At 32.4% G+C, this 24,675-nt stretch overlaps 1 protein-coding gene across 1 annotated transcript in view; it reads right to left on the bottom strand.

Annotated features, from left to right (window-relative positions):
* Nucleotides 1-4,153: 4,153 nt before the first annotated feature.
* Nucleotides 4,154-24,675, bottom strand: part of LOC136027956 (lipid scramblase CLPTM1L-like) — a 33,497-nt gene continuing 12,975 nt past the window's right edge. Inside the window, exons 3-6 of the mRNA XM_065705432.1 lie at nt 17,533-17,735; nt 11,374-11,509; nt 8,715-8,830; nt 4,154-4,317 (exon numbers count right to left, since the gene is read on the bottom strand). Of these exons, the coding sequence (XP_065561504.1) occupies nt 4,242-4,317; nt 8,715-8,830; nt 11,374-11,509; nt 17,533-17,735 (531 nt within the window). The 3' untranslated portion in view covers nt 4,154-4,241. The remainder of the gene's footprint in view (nt 4,318-8,714; nt 8,831-11,373; nt 11,510-17,532; nt 17,736-24,675) is intronic.

Raw genomic sequence — 24,675 nt, 5'->3', positions numbered from 1 at the left:
TTCTCTTTGAGCCGCAAGCCTGTTTTCACGTTGCTCTTGTGATTCCTCGGCACGATTTTTTTGGTAATTTCTCTTTGAGCCGCAAGCCTGTTTTCACGTTGTTCTTGTGATTCCTCGGCATGCTTTCTTTTGTTACTTTCTCTTTTAGCCACAAACCTTTTAGCATTATCTCTGAGCCGCTTCCTCGACTGTTTCTTCTGCCATTGTAGGATTTATACTAAAATTTCTCGCACGATTTGATTCGTTGCCTGTTTCTTCTGCTATTGTAGGATTGATACTAAATATTCTCTTTGAATCGCAAGCCGTATATAGGCTACTTATAATGATGTCATATACAAAGCCTTATATACGTATAATGACGTCAACTTATAATGACGTCATATACAACCATACAAAATACATACATGACGTCATAATGCTCAATCCTTATAATGACGTCAGTCGTCAAACATACATACAACTTATATATATATATATATATATTGATAGATTAAGGCCTTTGAAACTTCTGATTTTGCACCATAGGTCCCTGAGCCTTATCATCAAGAAGATAGGTGAGCCTAGTTAATGACAAAAGTGCAAAAATGTTCAATACTTCCTGTTTCGCAACGTTTGCTCGGATGATTTTTTTTTTTCTGATTCATTTACTCCCTATAATTGATCAGTTCAAGATTATATTTTCTTGTTTTAAAACTTTTAACAGCCGATATGAATACATCCTTTACATCTGCAGCAAACTGACCTGATCATCTGAACAAACTAATTATTCAATAAACAGGGCAACAACTTCTTCAAACACCTTCACACCTGACACTGATCACAAATATGATCTAGGTACGCCTGATAACTGACATCTTTATTTTACATATTAGGATTGACGCATGGAACTTCTATGTGGTCTGAACTCACCATATAGGGATCCACTAGTTAAAGCAAGTCCAAACAGAATGTTGCTACACCGTGCTCCAATTTATGGATAAATGTGATATGGGCAATGTATTATTATTAAAAAAATTTTTATACACTTCTTAAAAGATATTCTTAAAATCTTTTCTTTTTCTATTCTTCTACATATAGAGGCTCAGAAATAAAAAATTGATGGAATTAAACAATAATAATTATTGAAAAAAATACTTTTGACCTTGTTTTATTAGAAATTCGTTGACATTCCCATCTCTTTTTCCCTTTCCTTATCAGTTACAAGATATGCTACGATTTCTGGGAGCAATGTGAACCAAATAGCACTTGTGTGAGATTAACTGTAAAAAATGATACAAGCTAAAAGAATAATATGCTAGCATTTGAAACTTTGTTTTATTACTTTTCGGCATAATATAAGCTATTCTATGTAATGTATAATATATACTTAAAAATTGGATTGGCTCCGAAAGATTTGAAATGGGTAATATATGTAAGGGGGAATTTTATGCCTCCTGGAGAACGTTAACATTTAGGGAGAATTAGATTGAGGGACGGTCCTTACAGTTACCCTACGCGTAGAGAGATGGATGAGTCTACGTCATTTTTTAGGGGAATATAGGGAGTTGCGCTTGGAAATATTTGTTAGGGAGATCAAATGTTAGGGAGATCAAATGTAGGGAAATTGTTAGGGAGATGAATTTTGGAAATTTTTAGAAGTAGGTGTTACTTAAATATAAATAATATTGAAAAGTTCGTCCAGGTAGATGATTTTCTTAAATAATTAGTGTCTTTTCAGTCTATGTTTTGCTGCTGTATTTTTTTCGCTTGTTTTGAGTGTTTTACCACGGCCCAATTGGGCTTTCTTGTGAAATCTATCTATCTATCTATCTATGAAGACCCTTTTGTAATATACAATATAAATTTAACACCACTTTTTTTTGACAAAAAAAAATGAAAAAATTCAAAGGAAACAAAATAAGAATTTTTACTGGTAAAACAAAAAATTTTCAAGTATTAACCGTTATTTTTTTCGCTTGCTTTTCACTTTCGCTATTTTTTTCTGCTTTTCTTTGCTTTCTTTATTTTTTTCGATTTCGTTATTTTTTTTGCTTTGTTTTTCGCCTGTATTTTTTCGCTTGTTTTGAGTATGTCACCATGACCAAACTGAGCTTTCGTGTGAATAAATCTATCTGTCTATCTATCTACCTATATATTCAAATGATCAATAACATATATGATTGTTTTCAGTTGAAGCCATACTTATTGTGTGAAAGAGACAGTGACGGCAACAACCGGAAGAGATTTAGCAATGAAAAAATCAAATATGACGCTAGTTTAAGCTATTGACATCTATCTATCTATCTATATTACATAACATATAATCAGTGGTATTCCAGACCCACCCAACAGTCTAATTTTGAATGTCTGATTTAATTTTCGTCAGAAAATTTTTGATGCAGAAGATAATTTATTATTGAAAAATTTACAAAAATGTGTTTTTTTTACTTTTTAGGCCATTTCTTCTAATTTAAAGGTATTGTTTAAAAACATTACTATTGTTTCTTATTTATTTTGAAAATATAAAAGCTAGGAAATACAAAATTAAAGAACTCAAAGAGCAAAAATTACTAGAGATAGCGCTTACATCATTCGCTTGCAATGCACTCACTGGCTTCACATCTTTTTGTAATTTCGCTTTTACAAGCAGTTGAGAGAAATTCCACAATTGCTGGGAGTGACCAAATACAAGTTGTGTAAGAAAAACTATAAAAAAAGACTTAAAAAATGAAAAGCTGTCATTTAACGCTTCTTCTTGTTTTTCTTTTTAAGTGAAAAATTAATATATAGCCGCTGATATTCAAAATTCGTCTCATCATCACCCTAGCTCTGAAACCCTGATTCAATTTTCATCATAAAATTTTTATCCAAGGCAGTAGCCCCATTTTCCATTGCGTAATCATTTCAGATAAAGGTTTACAGCCCCAGCCAACTCTAGGTCTGGGATCTGATTAGAGTTGACTTGTCTAGATACTGAGGACCCCTGGGGTGTCCCACCCACCTTTTAAGGTTGAGACTGCCAATAAAATATGGGGCTTTTAGTTAGGGGTAAATACCCATATGCAGCGGCAGGAGGTCAGCAGACAGGGTCTGCCTTATTTCGGACGAACTCCATTCGCCTCCAAATTCACTTTCCTGGCAGAAAACCAAGGTCATGCCCATCGACTTCCAACGTCCCTCTCTTCTATTTGGTCAACATTTGGAATAACCTGATACATGTGGTTGAAGATTTCACTTACCTTGCATTTCCTCTGTCGAGGGATGGCCCGATCACAAAAGAGCTTACACCTCGAATAGCCCGAGCGTCATCAGTTTTTGAGAGGTTGAGAACCATGAAAGTCAACTGTAAGTTACCACTCTAAAATATGTATTTACAACGCGTCAATGAGCATTGAAGGAGCGGAGACTTGGTCAGTCACAAAATATGTCTTCAAGACCGCAGATGACGCTCAGACTAAACATCCTCGAAAAATCGAGGTTGTCAACTGGACTGACTTTTTCAGAAACCAGATCTTTGCGTTAGGTGCTTCGCAAACTGCTTTCTTAATACAACTTACCCAGTGCACTAATCACTGGTACATCCATCCCTTCCATATGCAACACGACACCTCAGTACGGGTTGTGTTTGACTTCAATCCCACCCTGCACGGATAGAAACCACCAAGAGGGCCCCCTCCCCTAGTTTGAGAGACAAGTTCATCGAATTTCTCCTCGAAGCCCAAATCCAAGTAATAGATGCCGCGAGCCTGGCAAGCGATCGGCCAAATTGGAGGCACATGATCCCATCATTTTTAACGCCAAAATGTCTGACAAAAGCCTAAAGTCAAGTAAGTCATAAAATTTTCGGTGAAAAATAGACCTCAATGACCTTCTAAACCAACATTTCACGTTTAATTTGACCAATACTGAAGAAGATTTCAATTTCATTTCCAATAACGACTCTTTGAACTTTTTCTGTTCTCCTTAAAGCATAAATCTTTACTGAAAAGCAACCCTTTTTTTTAACCCTTTTTATGCCAAAGTACGCTTTTGACTAAAAACCCAATAAGCGTTCACAAGGGCAACATAAAAATCGAACTGAAAAGAAAAATTAAAGAGGGGAAAACATTAGTCATTTCCTTACCTTCACCTCTGCCCCTTGCTACATACTTGATTATCACCAGAATTAAGAAAATATTATACAAAAATTTTAAACAGCAGCAAATAACGAACAATATACCAAAAACTAATAAATGAATAAATAAATTAACGTCTTAAAAGACTTAATCTGTTTTCTCCTTTTCGTCTTCTCCTGATTGACCATACTCGTTGACTCTAGCTTTATCAACAGGATATAGCCTGTAAAACAAAATTGATAATTTTCCAATCATTTAATTAACAAGGACAGAGATATACACTAAAAATCTAAATTTCTTCTTAAAAGATATATATATATATATATATATATATATATATATATATATATATATATATATATATATATATATACGGAAGCTTTCAACGACCACATGCACACCCCTTCCTTAACCCCCTTCCAATTTCATTCGGACCAGCAAGGAACAGAAAAAAGGGGAGTATAGCCTTGACAGAAACATATTTTTAAAAATTCAGAATTGCAAACATTCAGAAACAGATTATATGTCAAAATTAAACAAAAAATTATATTTTTAAAAACTTTTACAGGGTTGCCAGTGTATCTGAGATCGAAGCAAACTAAATATTCTGCCATACTCTAATCGTGCAGCATCAATTCAAAAGATCAAACCTTTATTAGACTATAAATGAAAGCATTAGGGTGGTCAGAACATCAATAAGATTTTTGAATATTTGGTAATTCGTAGGTACCTTAACACTTTTTTTAGTCTAAAAAATCCCAATTTTTCCATTATATAAAAGGGTCTTCTAATGACAAATATTCTCTTTCAGTCCTTTTTGCAAATTAGACTTTAAAATTAAAAAAATTCAAGAGAGTTATTCAGCTATCAACAAAGCGGAATAATCAAAACTTTGTCGTCTATGGGCTGCTGCAATTCATTTGCAGCACTTTTAGACATAAAGACCCTACAAATGTCGCTTTTTGTCTAAAAAATGTCGAAAATCTGTTCAAAAATATCGCTTTCGACCAAACACCAGACATAGTTCAAATAATCATGTAGGTTTTTCGTTCCGACTTTAACAAATTCCGTCAGATTTGTTAAACATATATTATACCAACTTATTATTATACCAACTCACAAATAAAATGGAACAGAGAAAAATCTTACACATTTTAAAAGCTGTAAAAAAAACCTTTGGCGGTGGAAAAAAGAGTTTTTACTAGTTAACCCCACTAAAACATTTGAAAATTAAAAGTTTTTTAAATAAAAACGGATTTCGGAAAAAAGAGACTGGTGAAAATATTACTGGTATTTTAAAAATGTTACTGGTGGAAACATACACTTCGTCGACAGCCATAGAACTTTCGTGAAACTCTGAATTTTTGAAGTCTGATCAGAAATAGAACCGAAATTAATGCTTATCATTATGAAGACCCTTTTATAAGATACAATGTAAACTAGAAATCAATTTTTTTTAGACAAAAAAAAAATAAAACACTCTAAAAAGAAACAAAATAAGAATTTTTTGCAGGCAAAAAAGAATTTTCAAGCATTAGCCGTTAGTTGCCAACTAACAATTGTAAATATAGATAATCCTGTATTCATATAAAGTATTATAAATATAAATTTATGTATATAAATTATTATAAGATTATATATATATAAATATAATATATATATAAGACAGGTAAGACAGGCCTTTATTATTGATATAAGACAGATGCAGGTAAATAAACTCGTTAACAGGGTAGACATAGTAACTAACAAGTGACATATTGAAACCCCATAGGAAGGTTATACCCAGATATGAACAAATGAAAGTATAGAGATACAGCTTTATATTGATCTGCTACTTATATACAGAGGCATTTTTTAGTGAGGGGGGACGGGCAATTGCCCCAGGGAAACTTAAGGGGCACAATACTTCAAATAAACAATTTAGCAGTTATAATCATTTTGTAATATTTGAAATTTTATTTTTATGAAAATAAAGAAGATGATGCAGTTAATAAATGAAAATAACAAAAATATAATTAATTAATTAATAAAAAATAATAGTTATTAATTCAGTAATAATGACCTAAATAACTAAATTAAACTATAATAATTAAATGATAAAAAGGTTTAAATAATAAGTTTAAAAAACTTTAAAAAAATATTAATTAATTAACCAATTGAAAATAATTTGCATAATAAATGAAAATTTTCTTAAAATTTGGCCCGAAAATGTTGTTGGAGTCGGGAAGGGGGAAGGCTAATCAAGATTTTTTTCCATGAGCAAGAGAGGCTAGAACTGCCACTGCTTATGTACTAAAAATAGAAAATACTGCTGTTTTTAGATATTATACCTATTTTCTCTATATTTTCATTTGTTGAATTCTATCAATGCAAAGGCAGTGTGGTCTAAGAAATTCATTTAAGGTATTACATTTACATTTAAGGTATTTACATTTACACAAATTACAGGGCATGTATTTCTACTGGTCTTAATTCACGACTAGAAAAGACTACAGCTTTCTTACCTTTGTTCATTCCCTTACCAGCAAATTTAAGACAATCAGAAGTAACCAAGCCTTCTTCATCCAACCAATTATTAACCCGGTAATGATGCCATACTAAGAAGAATTAGAGGCATTTCCTCAACCCTGCACTGGTTCATGGCCTTCCTTATTTTCTTGGACCTTCCTCAATCCTCTTTCTTTACAATACAATTTGACTTTTTAGTCAAAATTCTTTAAGAAAGACTGTTCAAACATAGACCCACTGAATTTGAATGAGAACCATTTTTAAAGAGCTTTAAGACCTTAGCGTAAAGAGTGAGGGTTTATGAATGGGCAGCCCAAGTCATATATGGAAGAATTTCTGTTCGTTTTAAGTTCTAATGTCGCTTCTTACTTTCAGTACAAAAAACTTACTTTTTTATTTAATAGGAAAAATGATAAAAAACTTAAATGATATAGAACGGCATTCTCCTTCATTGTTTACGCGCCATTCGCCTTATTCGTCATTCGCCTTATTCGTCATTCGCCTTATACCCGTGAAAGATATTTAACACCGTTATTGCGCAACACCAGTTAGGAGAAACCATCATTCAGGATACTGGATTAAACCCCGAGATTAGTAATTACTTTTTAATTATATTGGATTATACATAAGATTTTACCAGAAACGTCACTCAGGATATTAGATTATACCCTGAGATCAGTTCTTACAATTGAATTATATTGGATTATACCCTGGATTATACCAGAGACGTCATTCAGGGTGTTGAATTATACAGCTTAAGCAGCTTATACAGAAATAATAGAGCACGAATTTCGCTTTGTCTTAATTTTCGTATAAGACGATAAGAAGAGACACATCTTTATCACCTTTATTAGTATGCTCCATTAGTAATGCTCCAGCCTAAGAAAAAGTGACGATTTTCGAGAATTTGTGACTCCTAACTTTTTGACCTTGAGGAATAGGGAGTGAAATCGAGAATATTCTTAACCGTATCTCCTCAAAGTAAATCTTCCACAGCACCACCTGAACCAAATATATTCACCTCCACATTGGCGACTATCTCTGAGAAAGTTACTTGTGTTTGAAAAACACAATACTACATGAATGTAACTCACAGGGACCAACAATTTAAAAAGCCGTTGGGAAAAAAAACTGTAAAGGGGCAAACCCTTGTCATTTAAAGCAAAGTGATACCGTAAAAAATCACCCTGGCTTATCCAATGTAAAAAATTTTTTAGTTCATGTGGCAAAACTATAAGAATTCATTGGCCAATTTTGCCATAACCTGTAAAGCTTGGACGAGAGATCCGAATATAAACAATAAAATACAAAAGCCGACCTTTCCTGACAATCTTAGGAAACCATTTAAACCCCACATCAAAACCATTTGACTTCCCCCGTCTTTTACCCAAGATGGAGATATTGAGATTTAATAAAACTTGCATCATCAGAAAGTGTGAGTTTTGTTTCTTTGATCAAACAGAGCAGAATTTTCTTTTTAAGGTTCACGAAAGGGTAGTCCCTAAAAGTATTCTTTACCCACTGAGGAAAAATGTACAAACAGTTCTTAGTAATTAAGATTTGAGCAAATCTACCACTTAGGAAGTTCCCTGTGGTGCCACTCACTTTGATTGATAAACTCACCAACAAAAGGGTTTAAAATTCCACTTTGTTTTCAGTCAGATTTCCCAGTCAAAGCACAAATTTTCTTTAGATTTCGATGATAGCTAGTGCACTGTGAAAGTTCACTAATGGACTCTGTCTTTGAGGCGGTAAACCAACACTGAAGCTCACACTTTCTAAGGTTTATGATAACTATTACATAAGTTTATGATACTAGTATAATTAAATAATTAAAATAATTTTTGAGAAATTTGGAAAAGCCCTCCAAAATCTTCAAAATGGCGGTAAACTCTAACACAAGTCAAAACACGGTCAAAAACACGAGACCGGAGGTCTGAGTCCCCATCTCCAAAAACAAGAAAAATCACTTTTTTCCGCGAGTTTTCTTTAGTAAATTTATAACGACCAGAAGAGTACTGATAAATGTTCACGAAAGCAGCCTAGAACGAAACTGTGGAGCAACTTTAGATATTCATGGACTTGATTTTTTTTTTTTAAAACGTTACTTACCATCTTTGGTAAAGGTAGACTACGAAGACAACATCATCTCTAAAACAGGCCAGTCGATGTGAGGTTGGCATAGTTATAATGAACGAAAATATATCGTCGATAAAAGTATTGAAGGCCTAGAAGAAGAAACAAATGTTACTTTAAAAAATTCAAGGCTTTTTATTAAAAAAATAATAAAAAGTAATAATAAAACAAATATCCTAAATTATGACTATACAAAGGCTCGAAATTCACACAGCCAAACTTACAATTAGCATTATTCTCCCTAAGGGAGTGAACAAGAATTCATTCCATTTCAAAAACTTGATTTTAAGTATCTAAATAAAGCGGGGGGGGTAAGTTGGACCAGGTACAGTGGTGAGGTGTTAATCTATGTGTAGATATGTTGCGAGAAACAAAAAATCAAGAAGTGACATAATCATAAAGCTCATATCAGTTATGAGATCATAGATTCCTGAAGCTATATCTGAGGAGAAAACACAAGGGGGGAGTACCCTTATTTACTACCCCAAAAAGGCCAGTCATTCCTATGAGAGGCACTTTTAAGATGAAAAGAAAAGGAGATTCAAAGCAAAAATTTGAAACAATGATTGCATGTAGTTAGTTGGTAAAGTAGAATTGAAGTTCTACATTAAAAAAAGAAAAAAAAACATGTTTCGTTATTCTTGCATACTGAATTGATATAGCGGAAGCTAGGTATTTTAGCCAAATAAATAAAGCAACAAAAACAAGAGCCAAGAACTAAATATGGCACTTTTGAGAGCCAAGAGCTTCTTCCCGCGAAGTTTCATTACGATCTCTCCCCTCTAAGCGTTTTCCAAAATTTCAGGTTTCCCCTCCAACTCCCCCAAATATCACCGGATCTGGTCGGGATTTAAAATAAGAGCTCTGAGACACGTACTCTTCTAAATATCAAATTTCATTAAGATCCGATCACCCATCCGTAACTTAAAAATACCTCATTTTTTCTAATTTTTCCGAATTATCCGTCCCTCCACTCCCCCACCCCCCAAGATGGTCGAATCGGGGAATTTCTAATTTATTCTGTTTTGGTCTCTGATACACCTGCCAAATTTCATCGTCCTAGCTGATCTAGCAAAACTCAACTAGCAAAACCGGGACAGACAGACAGACCGATAAAATTTGCGAACGCTATGTGTCACCTGGTAAACACCAAGTGCCATAAAAACGGCGTAACGTATGCAATATGAAAAATAAGACAGTTCATTAGAATTGGAATCCCCAAAAAAAGAAGAAAAATTATGGCCTGGTATTGTACTCTTTCGTCAATCTTTTATCCTGAATTCAATTGCTATTACAGCACGCTAAGCAGCCATTCAAACTGAAAAGGTAAAGTAAGGTAAATGTACATATAATGGTGTTTTACTATCCTTAATTCCTTATTTAATAAGAAACAACCATATTAAATTTCTTTAAATTTGTGGTCCCAACAGAACTCATTATACTTTACCAAATAGTATATATAATATTGACAAAACAGATCTGAAAATCACTAGTCGATCACTAACAGTTTTTCCACGAATCACAAATTTAATTGTGGCGGTTTTATAAAGGATTTTTCTAAGTAGTTTATCGATTGTAGATTCATAAGAATTTTTGCGCAAAAAAAAAAATAAATAAAGAAAAAATTGCATGTTCAGACAATCAAGGACTTTAATTTTTCAGAAGATTTTGAAAGATATTTTGATGAAGTTCCTGGTGACATCAGATAGAAAGAAAGAAAGAAAAGTTTATTTGAGCCCTATGGCCATGCACAACATGATTTAATGATACAACACTGCATAGAACACACACTCAATATAAAAAAATACTTATTTTCATTCACTCGGGCTCGACTGAGCCTCTCCCGCCTTTTCCACATATCGTACCATTTCGCATATGGTTCCAGGCTTCCAAGATCTCAGGATATCAGAAGGTAGCACCAACCGATGGTCCCCCCAAATTTCATCCCTAAGACTTTTAAGCTCCTGGAACTCCATGAGGAACATCAAATGATATGAATGATATGAAACACCAAATATTTGACCTAATCTCTAATGATGAAGAGGGCATTGAGTAGCTTCCATATACGTCTATTAGAAGCAAAAATAACTCAAGAATGTAAACTTTTTGAATTTCAGTGTTTTAACGATGCGAACGAATCTCAATTCTTAGCCAAATTTAGCATAATATACTTTCAATATATCTATTATTCAATGATTATTTGGGGTAAGATTGTACAATGGAATTGGATTCTAAAAGAAAAATTGAATTCTAAAAGAATTTGAGTCCTCATTGAAAAAATATGATTTCAGAAAATAATCGGTAAAATTTGGCATTACCTTGGTAATGCATCTGACTACCCTCCTCCCTCTCCCCTATAAAAAATACTCTAAGAATACCCCGATGATAATGGTACAGGCTGTTGAACTTACACCTCTAATCTGTTTTCATGGGAACAGAAACAGGAAACCCCACTTACAGGAAAAAACAAGCAGAATAACAAAAAAACATCTTATTATCTTATACATGAAAGCTTTCCACGGTAGGTGAGCCATGGATTTGAGCTTATAATTGACAAATAGCTGAGGCAACATAAATAGGAAACCAAAAGCATAAACACCATTGACAAGATTTTTAAGTAAACAAATCTTATTACCTTATACATGAAAGCTTTCCACGGCAGGTGAGCCACGGACTTGAGTTTATAATTGACAAATAGCTGAGGCAACATAAACAGGAAACCAAAAGCATAAACACCATTGACAAGACTTTCAAGTGTCCAAGAGTACCAACTAAAAAATCAAACCAAATATTAATCCATTACTACCCAAAAACCTTGCCCAACTATAGGTATATATATATATATATATATATATATATATATATATATATATATATATATATATATATATATATATATATATATATATATATATATATATATATATAGGGTATATATAGGATATATCCCAACTATAGAGATAAAAAAGACATCAGCTTTTACACAAACAGTAGCGTTTCATAGCATATGGAATTCTATTTACAATTCTTTTTTAGAGGTTTTTTACTTTTTTCTCAAATATTTCAGATAATCCTTAGATTGTTTATATTTTTTACAAGTTATTAAATTTTATAAATTTATGTGTTTACATATATTTATATTCTGCTTGTATTTTATTATATGTTCTTTTATTTATGTTTTTTGTAGAAGTTATATACACATTTCTTTTTTTAATTAAAATATAAAATATAATTTTTATTCATGTAATAAAAATTTTATTTTAATAAAAAATTATTTGTTGGTATATTTCTATTCATATAAATATTTATTTTACTTAAACAAATATCTATCATAATATTTATTCATATAAATAATTTTGCATATTTATATGATTGAAACATATATATATATATATATATATATATATATATATATATATATATATATATATATATATATATATATATATATATATATATATATATATATATCTTACAAACTTGTAGAAATTATACCTATATATATGCATAAAATATATTTTTGTGCACCAGACAAGAATTTTAAAATTTTGTGTAAATGGCTTTCCAAAACGTAATATCATGTTCATCCATCAGAACAGCGAACCATACTTTCTGTAAAAAGCGCGGAGGTTAGAATTTTAACCGTTTACCGTGATAGACTCAAATTGCGCACTCTTTTGTGAGGAGTGGGGGAAAATATTTTGCTCCCCTCCAAGAGAGACACAATTATACATCCCATTGTTCCCTAACAACTCCCAAAAAAGGCAGCTTTTAATCAAAGTTTCAACACAATCCCCCTCCGGTAAGACAAAACAGGGTGTGCCATCTTATAATAATCTAAACACACTAGACGCGAATTGTGAAAGTACTCCTTAGAAATGTTTACTTAAGCTAAACGTTGTATAACTTCACGTGATTGACCAAGAATTACAGATATAAAACATTTTGATAAAGTGACACTTGTATTCTTTTCCTTCTTCCTTTTAATTCTCGCATAAGGGAACTTTTTACCAAAGATAAAACTGGTATAGCAATTTAGTAGCTACCAACTTACAATTCTTAATGTTGGTCATTCAGAAGCCAAAAAGACTAATTTTATAAAAGACAAGCCATAAACAAAGTATGATAAATTTCCATTCCAGAACATGGTTCAAACTATCTCAGAGAGAAGGGTGGACTAGATATTTTTGTTTGCTTGTTGTTTGATTATTTCATATTTTTTATTATCTAATGTTTTAGTATTTTTTTATTTCTAATTGTATCATTTCTTCCTGTGATTACAGAGTTTTCGTTATAGAGAACACTTCAGTTCGGCACTAAACAAATTGACCTCGAAAAGCCATTATTTAATATTCACATACATTTTTTTTATTTCTATAATTGCAGGGTTATTTCCTTCCATATTTCCATAAATCTCTTTATGATTTAAATTAATATTCAAAAATAAGCAAAGGATATACTATTTATAAAATTTACATAATACTTCCTTCATTTATTTCATTACTTTTCATTAACAGCTTGAATTCCCAGGCTTATTCAGCTAAACCTTCACAAGAATATAACCCAAAGATACCACAACCCCAAGCCCAGAAACAAAAAATTTTGCTGCATTTTTTATATTCATTGTAATAAACTCTCAAAAAAATTATTCTTTTTTTGTTCTTGAGCCTAACAAAAAAAGTTTTCTATATTATATCTTCCACTCCCATTTTCCAAAGCTTAAATCCCCCCCCCCTCCTGTTGATTGTTCAAAAAAGGGCAATTTTTCAGCGAAAATGGACCACAAATTTAAATCAGTGTATAAAGTGTTTGCAAAAATTTTAAGATTTTAGATTGCAGTTAAATAGGTGCCCGCAACTTATCACCCAAACGCAATACTCCAAACGCCAATTTAAAAAAGCTCCACTTGCACAAACTTGATACATTGAATTATAAATTATTTTTGGCATTCTGTACCACTGGACAATTTCTAGCTTGGGGATGTCAAACCCAATCCTTTAGTAATTCATATTCATAAAAATACTTTTGTGGTAAAAAAATCAGTAAGTGTTGAATACAGCTTCAAGCAGGCATCAGATCAAGACTGATCAGATCAAGATCAGATCAATATGATAAGCATGCCTCAAACCTAAATAAGTTATAATATGAAAACAGTGCAAGGTTTTGAAAACTCAGATACTTGATATCTTGGGGTGTGGCTGATACATTTTTTCCATCAGGGTTGAAAACTATATTATACCCTGTCATGGTCATAAAGTAACATCCCGAGTTCCAAACTTTTGTTTGAAACCAACAATTGCTCAAGGGACAACCTAGCGATCCTTCTAAACAGCTTTCAGCATTATAACAGCCCTATAACAGTATTATTATATAACAGCAATAACAGCTATTATATTATAACAGCCCTTATAACAGCATTAGAATATGGCAGCAATAACATCTGTAACAGCTGTTATAATATAACAGCCCTTATAACAGCAATAACAGCTGTTATATTATAACAGCATTATAATATAACAGTAATAACCGATGTTATATTATAGAATCATTATAATATAACAGCAATAACAGCTGTTATATTGTAGAATCATTATAATATAACAGCATTAACAGCTGTTATATTATAACAGCCCTTATAACAGCATTATAATATAACAGCAATAACAGCTGTTATATTAAAACAACCATTGTTATACCATTATTGTTATATTTGTTATACCATTATGTTATAACCATTATTGTTATATTATAATATAACAACCATTATAATATAGCAGCAATAACAGCTGTAACAGCTGTTATATTATAACAGCCCTTATAACAGCATTATAATATAACACCAATAACAGCTGTTATATTATAACAGCCATTATAACAGCATTATAGTATAACAGCAATAACAGCTGTTATATTACAGAATCATTATAATATAACAGCAATAACAGCTGTTATATTATAATAACCATTATAACAGCATTATAACTAAAACAGCAATATAACAGCTAAACAGCAATATAGCAGCCCAAGCAGTCAAAGTAAGAAAGGCCTATTAAGGCTACAATTTTTCTTCAAGTATAGCTATAGGAGATTCACTAACCGGCTTTGTGGAGTCCCAAGAGACCCAAGGCCGACACAGCTGTTAAACTCCTCCTTCTTATAAAAGAATCCAAAGCTTCATTTTTATCTCCCTACCAAGATAAGAGATAATCCCAAGATATCTTGGGATTATCTTATCCAAGATAAGAGATAAGATAATATTTATTTTCAAAAGATTATCACAAGCCCTATAGAGCCGAATTCGCTTTATATATCAGTAAAAGTTAATAAAAAAAATTTCCAATCAGTACATTAAGTCAAACACTTAAAATTAAAAAGAAATTAAAAAGGCAAAATCATCAAAAGATAAAGTTCAATTGACAATCAAATTACCAAAAACATTACAATAAATCAAAAATAAAAACGGCAATAGACAAAAAGGGGAATTTGGCAAGCACATAATCACGAATTATTATTAAGGTGTTCCAGAATAAAGGGGGTAAAACATTTACAAAACCTCTCTGTAACAGCATGGATCGGAGAGTAAGTTGGGATTGCTAAGGAGGCTAACCGGGGGAGTCGGAGTCTAATGGGATTGTGAAATTCAGGGAGTAAGTCCTCAGTACGCGGATTGGAAATGACTGATTTAGCGAAAAGCAGGCAAGAGGTTAAAGCTTCCTATAAATATTCCCTTATGACCCCCATTTAGGGACAACCTGCTTTACGTTTGGCCCTGGTGAATAGCCAAAGACCAAAATCCTTGGCAATCCGCCATACTTCATCTGTGATCTTGGCTAAAGACTCGGTTAACCTTTCTTTAACTAAGAAAGCTCCAGAACGTGGATTCGAACTAAGCTTATAGTACACCTTATTATCCGATTTGGAAAATATTTTGGAATAATATTTGTTAAACATTTTGGAATAATTTGGAAATATTTTGGAAAAATATTTTGGAGTTTGAATTATTCCAAAATATTCTGGAATGATACTTGTTAAACATTTCGAAATAATATTTTGGAAACATATTTTGGGAAATATTTGGGAAACATTTTGGAATAATATTTTGGAATTCCAAAATATTTTGGAACAATATTTGGAATTCCAAAATATTTTGGAATAATATTTGTTAAACATTTTGGAATGATATTTTGGAATTCCAAAATGGTTGAACAGTTTGGAAAAATGTCTAAGAATAATTTGGAAATATCTTGGAATAATATTTTGGAATTCTAAAATATTTTGGAATAATATTTGTTAAACATTTTGGAATAAGATTTTGGAAAAATATTTTGGAATAATATTTGTTTAACATTTTGGAATTCCAAAATATTTTGGAATAATATTTCTTAAACATTTAATAAATATAACTCAGCCTTTCGACACTTTCAGAATCATACTTGGCAACTTCCTTTACGATAGCTTCCAATATTCTAGTCTGAATTAGCAGACTTTTCTTTTTATTTCGCCAAAAGTTTTTTCAACTAAAAACACCCTGCGACTTAGCTATTCCACTTTCTACATTCGCACTGCACATGCTATCTTTACTATTTAACAATACTCAGACAAGTAAAATTATCCAATTGATAAATTGGCTCTTTGCCTAACATCGCCTCCTCACTTTTATATATCAAATCATTAATATATATTTTATATATATATAACAATAAAATATATAAATAATAAATATATAAAATATATTAATATATAATATATATTAATATATTAAATATAATATATATAAAATATATAAATTATAAAATATATATTGATATATTTTATATATCAATCATTTTATAATCAAAACAACTTAGTCTTCTTAGAATTAATTTTCAGACCCATTCTTGCACCCTGAACTATCAAAACCTATCAAAAAGTAATTTTATCTAGAATACTCGAATGGTTTGCATAATCTACTGAAAACAGTCTGAGTTTCCCAATGACAAAAAAGAAATGGTGAAAATATGTTATAAATATTAATTTATTTTTAATTAGATATTAATTTAATACTAGCCAAAGACCATGCCTAACTATAGGGATAAAAAAGACAGAAGCCTTTACACAAACCGTAGCGATATATAGTATATACAATTCTATTTACAATTCTTTTTTTAGAGGTTTTTCACTTTTTCCTCAAATACTTCAGATAACCCAAAGATTGTTTATAGTTTATACAAGTTATTAAATTTTACAAATTTATGTGTTTATAGATATTTTTATTCTGTTTATATTTTATTCTATATTCTTTTATTTATATTTTTTATAGAAACTACATAAAAATTTAATTTTTTAATTAAAATATCAAATATAATTTTTATTCATATAATAAAAATTTTATTTTTTAAAAAAAAAGTGTTTTTTTATATTTCTATTTATACAAATATTTATTTTACTTATACAAATATTTATCATAATATTTATTTATATTAATAATTTCGTATATTCATATGAATGTAAATATATATTTATATATTATATCTTACAAGCTATATCTAGTTATAAACGAAAAAAAAATAATACAAAATAAGTTATTTACAATTTCAAGAGCAAGTGGGGACTGAATTAAAAAAAAAAAAAAAAAAAAAAAAAAAAAAAAAAAAAAAAAAAAAAAAAAAAAAAACTGTCGGAAATTGTAAGTTGCAGCAGATGACTTGACACTTAATCAAAATAGGGAAATGATGGCAAAAGGAGGTGTAGGATATTCAAAAATTCGGTCATCTATATTCGGCTCTTTCTGTTTCCCCAACAAGAGTAATCTTACCTTTTATGTGGCATATAGACTAGCGAGTAGATGGCGCCACCAATAACAAGAGGGCACAACACAACTGAGAGCTTTGTTAGAAAGTCAGCATCATATTGGTCTGATTCCTTTTCTTCTTTCGTAAAACTTCCTACAGTAATTCGTGGCAGTATGCACCCAGAAAAACGAAGCTCAATCTTAAATACTTTCATCACTTTCCAAAACTAAAAAAAAAAAATAACAAATCGTAATCGTCTTACATAAGACTATTCAGAAGATAGGGGAGTAGTAGGCCAATGAAAAAGGGTACTTTGGTACTGTAGCTCGAAATAACGGTAAACATGCATATATTATTTCAGGAGAGAGGGAGAAGCTAAAATCATAATATAACCTTATGAGAAAATGCCGAAGATATCACCAGTCAGGGCAAAAGATACAACCTTAACTCCAGTATTATTGCCGAAGATTTTAATACCGTTACTTAGAAAAAAAAAATAAGAAATTATAATAAATCTATAAAACAAAACACTGATGAATGATATCTGCACCGCAGGCATTAAAACAATTTACTCGCCAGTTCGGACCTTCATCGTTTCCTTGACTCCTGACTCAACGCCACAATGTTACTAAAAGTGGAGACTCAAGGGAGTCAAATAGAGTCAAAAAGAGTCAAAGGGAGTCAAATGGAGAGTAAAGGAATGACGGCATTTAATCACACCAAGTTTGTTACATTTCCTTCTCATATCCGGGTATGTTCAGCAAATTCTCAAGTTTTGAGCTGAAATAGTTTAGCTATTTGTTCCATGTGCAGACAAAAAGTAACGTTAAGTTCTAACAGAAGGCAGTGATTGTAGTGATTACGGATCATACGTAGTGATTATGATTACGGATCGTAGTGACCGTACTTGATGATACTTATGCTGCATGAAAAGCTAAGAGATGCAGTATGGAAAGAGGATTTAAACAGGGTTGTGTCTTATACCCGTTAAAGTCATAAACTAGAAGGACGTTGTCCTAAGGCATACGACCAAAGTCATGAGCGAACATGGTAACAACAGAAAGTAAAACTCTCTTAAACTTACTTTATGTAATGATTTGAGTGTCTTAGATAAGAAAGAATCGATTTCTGAGGATTTTAAGAATTCAGCGCGCAAGAATAAGTTTAACGACTAATATTAAGACTAAGCAGCTTAGACTACGACAAAACAAGGGTAGGTGACGTTTTTAATTTAGCGTTAGTTCTAGCAAAAGGCAGCAAATTCTATTAAACAATAAAAAACAGGCAACGTAGGACTCGAAATGCCAGCTCGTATATCGGATTCAAGCCATGAAATCTTCTTAGGTAGCATTCGAGAACCTTTAAATACCTAGCCAAGAAAAAAAATTGATGATAAATATTCACTAGTGCAGAAGCACAACATATTGTCTTTGTAGATAGACAAAAATAAACATAATTCGTTAAGTTTTTATAGTTAAAATCTATTGCTGTTGATGATTCAAGCTTTTCAAGTGCTGTCCCTTACATCTGCTCACATATGTTACTCACATATCACATTTCCACTTGTTAGTTTGGATCTGTTTCCTGTTCACTAGTTCCTAATTTATTTATTCGGATTGTAAATTTATTTTTTATTTATTTATTTATTCCCTAATTTATTTCCTTATTTATTTATTTCCTAATTTATTTTTGAATGGCTGTGTGATTCTTTATATGTAAAAATTCGGTTTTTCGTAATTTTATTCGACCAGTAACGCATTGAATGTAATTTCTTTTTAATATCTTTTATGGCCTCCAATTACCATAGACTGATGGTAACCAAATTAATAGCACAAATTGATTAAACTACCGGCAAATTAAATGAATTAACCAAATAAATTTTAATTAATTAATTTAATCTAATTATTTGATTGGGGTAATTAATAATATAAAATCTGTTGATTAAATTTTTTTAATTGAACTGAACTAATATACCAAATTTATTTAATTTATTAATTTAACAAATTTAATTAATTAAATACAGGCAGAGACTGATGATAATAAGTTTGACTTTTAATCTGGACAGGTTTCCTGATCCTTTACTCGGTACCATCTTTAGTTTGCCCAATTCTATGATATTATCAATCCTTATTTTTTACGTGTTCCGTTTCCTTATCCTTTGATTCTGTACCATCTGCAGTTTCTCAACCTTTTTGCTAACTTCTATGGTGCAATCAATCCTTATTTTTTACGTCATCTGTTTCCTGATCTTTGCATTCGGTACCATTTGTAGTTTGCCAAATTCTAAGATGTCGTCAATCTTTATTTTTGACGTCATCCGTTTCTTGATCCTTTGATTCGGTACCATCTGTAGTTTCTCAACCTCTTTGCCAACTTCTATAATGCAATCAATCCTTATTCTTACCGTCATCAGCTTCCTGATCGTACTCTAATTGAGAATTATTACGAAAACAACATTTCAACTTATATTAAGGTTAATTTAAAAACTAATTACCTCTTAATATCAGTTTTAAATTTAATTTGTTTTCAGACCTTTTATTCTAAAAACGGGAACGCATTCAAATCGGGGAGCAAAGAAGGTTAGGCAGAGCAAAACCCTCTTCGCTAAATGATCGGTTGATTTAAAATGACCAAATTAAGTTTAATATTCATTAAGTAATTACAAATAAATACTAATAATATTTTTAAACTGTTAGTTGTGTTAAACCCAATTAGCTCACCCAACCATTTTAATTACATATCTTTACCTAATGTAAATTTACCTTGACTTGATCAAAAATAAACTAACCAGTTAATAAGAATATCTGCGCCATAAAGGCTCAAAAGGGCAAAAAAAACTAGCTCCTAGACTTTTTACTAGGTGAAACTGACTTTTACTATGCCATCTTTAGAACAAGCATTAACTCCAAAAAATATGAATATTAGACGGTAGCACCGACCTTTTTTGTAACGCGTAAAAGTTGAAAGGGCAAAAAAACACGTAATTTCATGCATTAGCTTCTAGAATTGTGTTGCGAGAGCAACACTTTGGTTTTGTCCCGGTTTTTTTTTTTTTTTTTTTTTTTTTCCTATGCCGCCGATCTCAGCTTATTCCTGGAAACTGGTAAGGGTCTAACCTGTGCGGTTTTTACGGAAAGTGTGGACCTCAGGCCGGATTGATGAATATGACATTACATTTTGGAAAGCTCCGTAGAACTCTTGCCTGGGGCCAAAAAGGATGGTTTTTGCTTGTCCTCGAGCCAGAGCCTATGGTGTGCGAAGTGAAGTGGAGCAGGCAAGCAGGCAGGCACCACTTTCAAATTGAAGATGGACTAAAATCTATAAGTGTTAAATATATGCGGTAGTTCCCCGGCCCCACAGCCAATATATCTTCTTTGAGTGATAAATAGAAAAATTTACAGAAACAAAAAAGTGCGATTTTCCCACGGGTCCGAAAGTGCTGCCATCTATTGTTTCTAGCCATTTCTGTTCGTGATTTTAGCTGACTTTACCATTCTTTTTTTTTCTACTTGGGATTGCAATAGAGAAATGTTATCAGATATACCTCTTAAACTTTAAAAGTTCTCTCATTGCTAAAGAAATTAGAGCTTATCCTTTGCTCCTTTCTAAGTGGTGGTGTTAGAAAGTTGGCCTCCGGCAAAAAAGTCAACTTTTGAACTAAGACAGATAGAATTTTTTTTTTCAATGACAATCGATACACCTTGATGAGCTGATCAAAGTATATGTCATCCATTTTTTGTTACAAAAATTCCTTCATGACATACACCAGTTTGAAAGTTTCAAGGGGTTGACAACTTCAGTGGTAAGCTACACACTTGAACCAAAAATAGGCCGATACCAATTGTGAGATATGTAGGGGACTTCCAAGCAACAGTCGATTATTAGCTTATAATCATCTTTGGCAATGAGGGGTTTGCAACTTTTGCTGATTGGTGTACCTATTATCTGTTTCTGGTGTAATTGATGGTAAGAACAACTTGGTTCCCGATTGTCAGACATGTAGGGGAGTTGTAAGTAATAATCGGCTGTTAGGCTACAATGACTTCAGCGACAAGGGGTTTGCAACTTTTGCTAGTTGGTGTACCCATTATTTGTTTCCGGTGAACTTGGATGTATATCACGGGAGAGGGACTTGTAAGTAAGAATCGGTTGCTAGAGGAGGTTCATCAGAGGCTAAAAATTTGTGCAAATTGGTGCACATCTATGGTATTTGATCCTGAAAAGTCACGAATAGCTTTATAATACCAACTAGATTATATAAGATAATGTTCCAAGTTTCCATCGGTCACGATGTCTACGATTGAAAAGGATAAAGTTCAACTGGCTGCAAACTCAATTTAGTCCCTTCTTCCGATATAATTTTGCTGTTGTTTTTTCAACGCTGAAGAACTTGATCATGTGATTACTGATTGTGTTCTGCTTTGAATATGCCGTTTTGAATGCTTTGATAGTTTTGACAACTTCAGAATTTAACCGATAGCGAAGAAACAAAACCAAAGTGTTGCTCTCGCAACACTTTTATCGGCGAAGCCGGACAAAGGTTGCCGCAACACTTCACGTTGCCCAGGCAACGTAGGTCTAGTTGTTTTTTATTTTATTATGAAGTCACCCTTGTCATTGTCACACCAGCTCTTTGCTAAATCAACATTGTTGAGATGACATCGATGATAATAATAAATTTAAATATGTTTTCGTTCAAGAGAGAGGTCTCCCTTCTCTCTCAAAGGAGAAAGTTTATGATAATAGGTAGCATATTATTTATTATGTAGCCTATATAAAATTTATGATAATAGGAAGCCTTCGATTCGAGCTCATTTCTCTGTTGGCTCTATTTGATTATTAAACAAAAAAAACAAGTTTTTTTCAATGAAAGTAAGGAGCGACATTAAAACTTAAAACGAACAGAAATTACTCCGTATTTGAAAGGGACTTTTCCTCCTCAACGCCCCGCTCTTTATGCTAAAGTTTTTTACTGTTTTAAAAAGTAGAGTTAAGAGACAGAGTCAAACTTTAGCGTAAAGAGCGGGGCGTTGAGGAGGAAAAGTCCCTTTCATATATGGAGTAATTTCTGTTCGTTTTAAGTTTTAATGTCGCTCCTTACTTTCATTTAAAAAAACTTGTTTTTTTGTTCAATTTCTGGACGTTTTTGAATTAATGCATGTTTTGATCTTGGCTCTCCGCACATAAATAGTTGAAACGAAGTTTCCATATCAATTAATTGCAATTAATCGGAAGATTTTGAGAAAAAGGGGGCGAGGGAGGAGGCCTAGTTGCCCTCCAATTTTTTGATTACTTAAAAAAGCAACTAGAACTTTTATTTTTTTACAAACGTTTTCATTGGAAAAAAATATACTTATCTTACGAATTAATTTACGTAACGAACTTCTATATCCGTATGTTTTTATTGCGTGTATGAGGGGGTTCAACCCTCGTCGATACCTCACTCTTTATCCTACAGCTTAAATTTTGTCCCAATTCCTTAAGAATGAGCTCTGAATCACAAAGGTCGTGGAATAAATAGTTGAAATTACTAAAAATACTTTAGCGTAAAGAGTGAGGTATAATGAGGAGGTAAACCCCTCATATGCGTAATAATTTTTTTTCGTTTTAACTTTTAATGCTGCTCCTTACTTTCAGTAGAAAAACTTTTCATATTTATTTTTTCATTGTTTTTTCAAATAATGCTAGGAAATCCTGCGCCCCCTTCATTGAAATTCTCTTCCCCCATGACAAGTTTCTCCATGGAAATATCCTTTCACGTAACCCTCCTCAAATCTCCCCCCTAAACAAAAAATCCCCCTGAAAACGTCTGTACACTTCCCAGTAACCATTACTACATGTAAACACAGGTCAAAGTTCGTAACTTGCAGCCCCTCCCACAGGGACTGCGGGGGAGTAAGTCGTCCCTAAAGACATAGTTATTAGGTTTTTCGACTATGGTGAATAAAATGGCTATCTCAGAATTTTGATCAGGTGACTTTCGGGAAAAAACGAGCATGGGAGGGGGCCTAGGTGCCCTCCAATTTTTTGGTCACTTAAAAAGGGCACTAGAACATTTAATTTCCGTTAAAATGAGCCCTCTCGCGACATTCTAGGACCACTCAGTCGATACGATCACCCCTGGAAAAAAAAAAACAAAACAAATGAACACGCATCCGTGATCTGTCGTCTGGCAAAAAATGCGAAATTCCACATTTTTGTAGATAGGAGCTTGAAACTTCTACTAAGGTTCTCTGATACGCTGAATCTGATGGTGTGATTTCCATTAAGATTGTATGACTTTTAGGGGGTGTTTCCCCCTATTTTCTGAAATGAGGCAAATTTTCTCAGGCTCGTAGCTTTTCATGGGTATAACTGATCTTGATGGAACTTATATATTTAAAATCAGCATTAAAATGCGATTCTTTTGATGTAACTATTGGTATCAAAATTCCATTTTTTTTAGTTTCGGTTACTATTGAGCCGGGTCACTCCTTACTACAGTTCGTTACCACGAACTGTTTGATTTATTCTTTATCTCTATTTTGTTTTTAATAAAAATAAATTGAGAAAAAAAGGAGATGTAAAAATAATCCTATAGAGAAGTTTCGTCTCTTCAACCATTGTACGGACTTTTACGGCATTAATTATGAAATTATATGGCCTTGATCAGAACCAGAGAAGTATAGAGCCGTCTGTTCAACCACTATACAGCCTTTTACGACTTTATATGGCTCTGATTATTAAACTAGACCTAGGTTGCCTGAGCAACGTGAAGTGTTGCGGCAACCTTTGTCCGGCTTCGCCGAATAAAGTGCTGCGAGAGCAACACTTTGGTTTTGTTTCTTTGCTATCGGTTAAACGCTGAAATTGTCAGCCTATCGAAGCTTCTAAAACGTTATGTTCAAAGAAGAACCCAATCAGTAATCACATGATCAAAGGCTATTCCTCAGCGTTGAAAAAACAACAATAACAAAAGAATATCGAAATAAGGGACTAAATTGACTTTGCAGCCAGTTGAACTTTATCCTTTTCAATCGTAGACATCGTGACCGATCAAGACCTGGAACAGTATCTTATATAATCTATTTGGTATTATAAAGCTATCACTAACTTTTCAGGATCAAAATACCATAGATGGCACTCTATTAATTATTACGAAACCGCCTCGTTGTTTTACGTTATCG

Source organism: Artemia franciscana, chromosome 6 (genome assembly GCF_032884065.1).
Source record: "Artemia franciscana chromosome 6, ASM3288406v1, whole genome shotgun sequence".
NCBI lineage: Eukaryota > Metazoa > Arthropoda > Branchiopoda > Anostraca > Artemiidae > Artemia > Artemia franciscana.
This window is presented reverse-complemented; position numbering and strand designations above follow the sequence as displayed.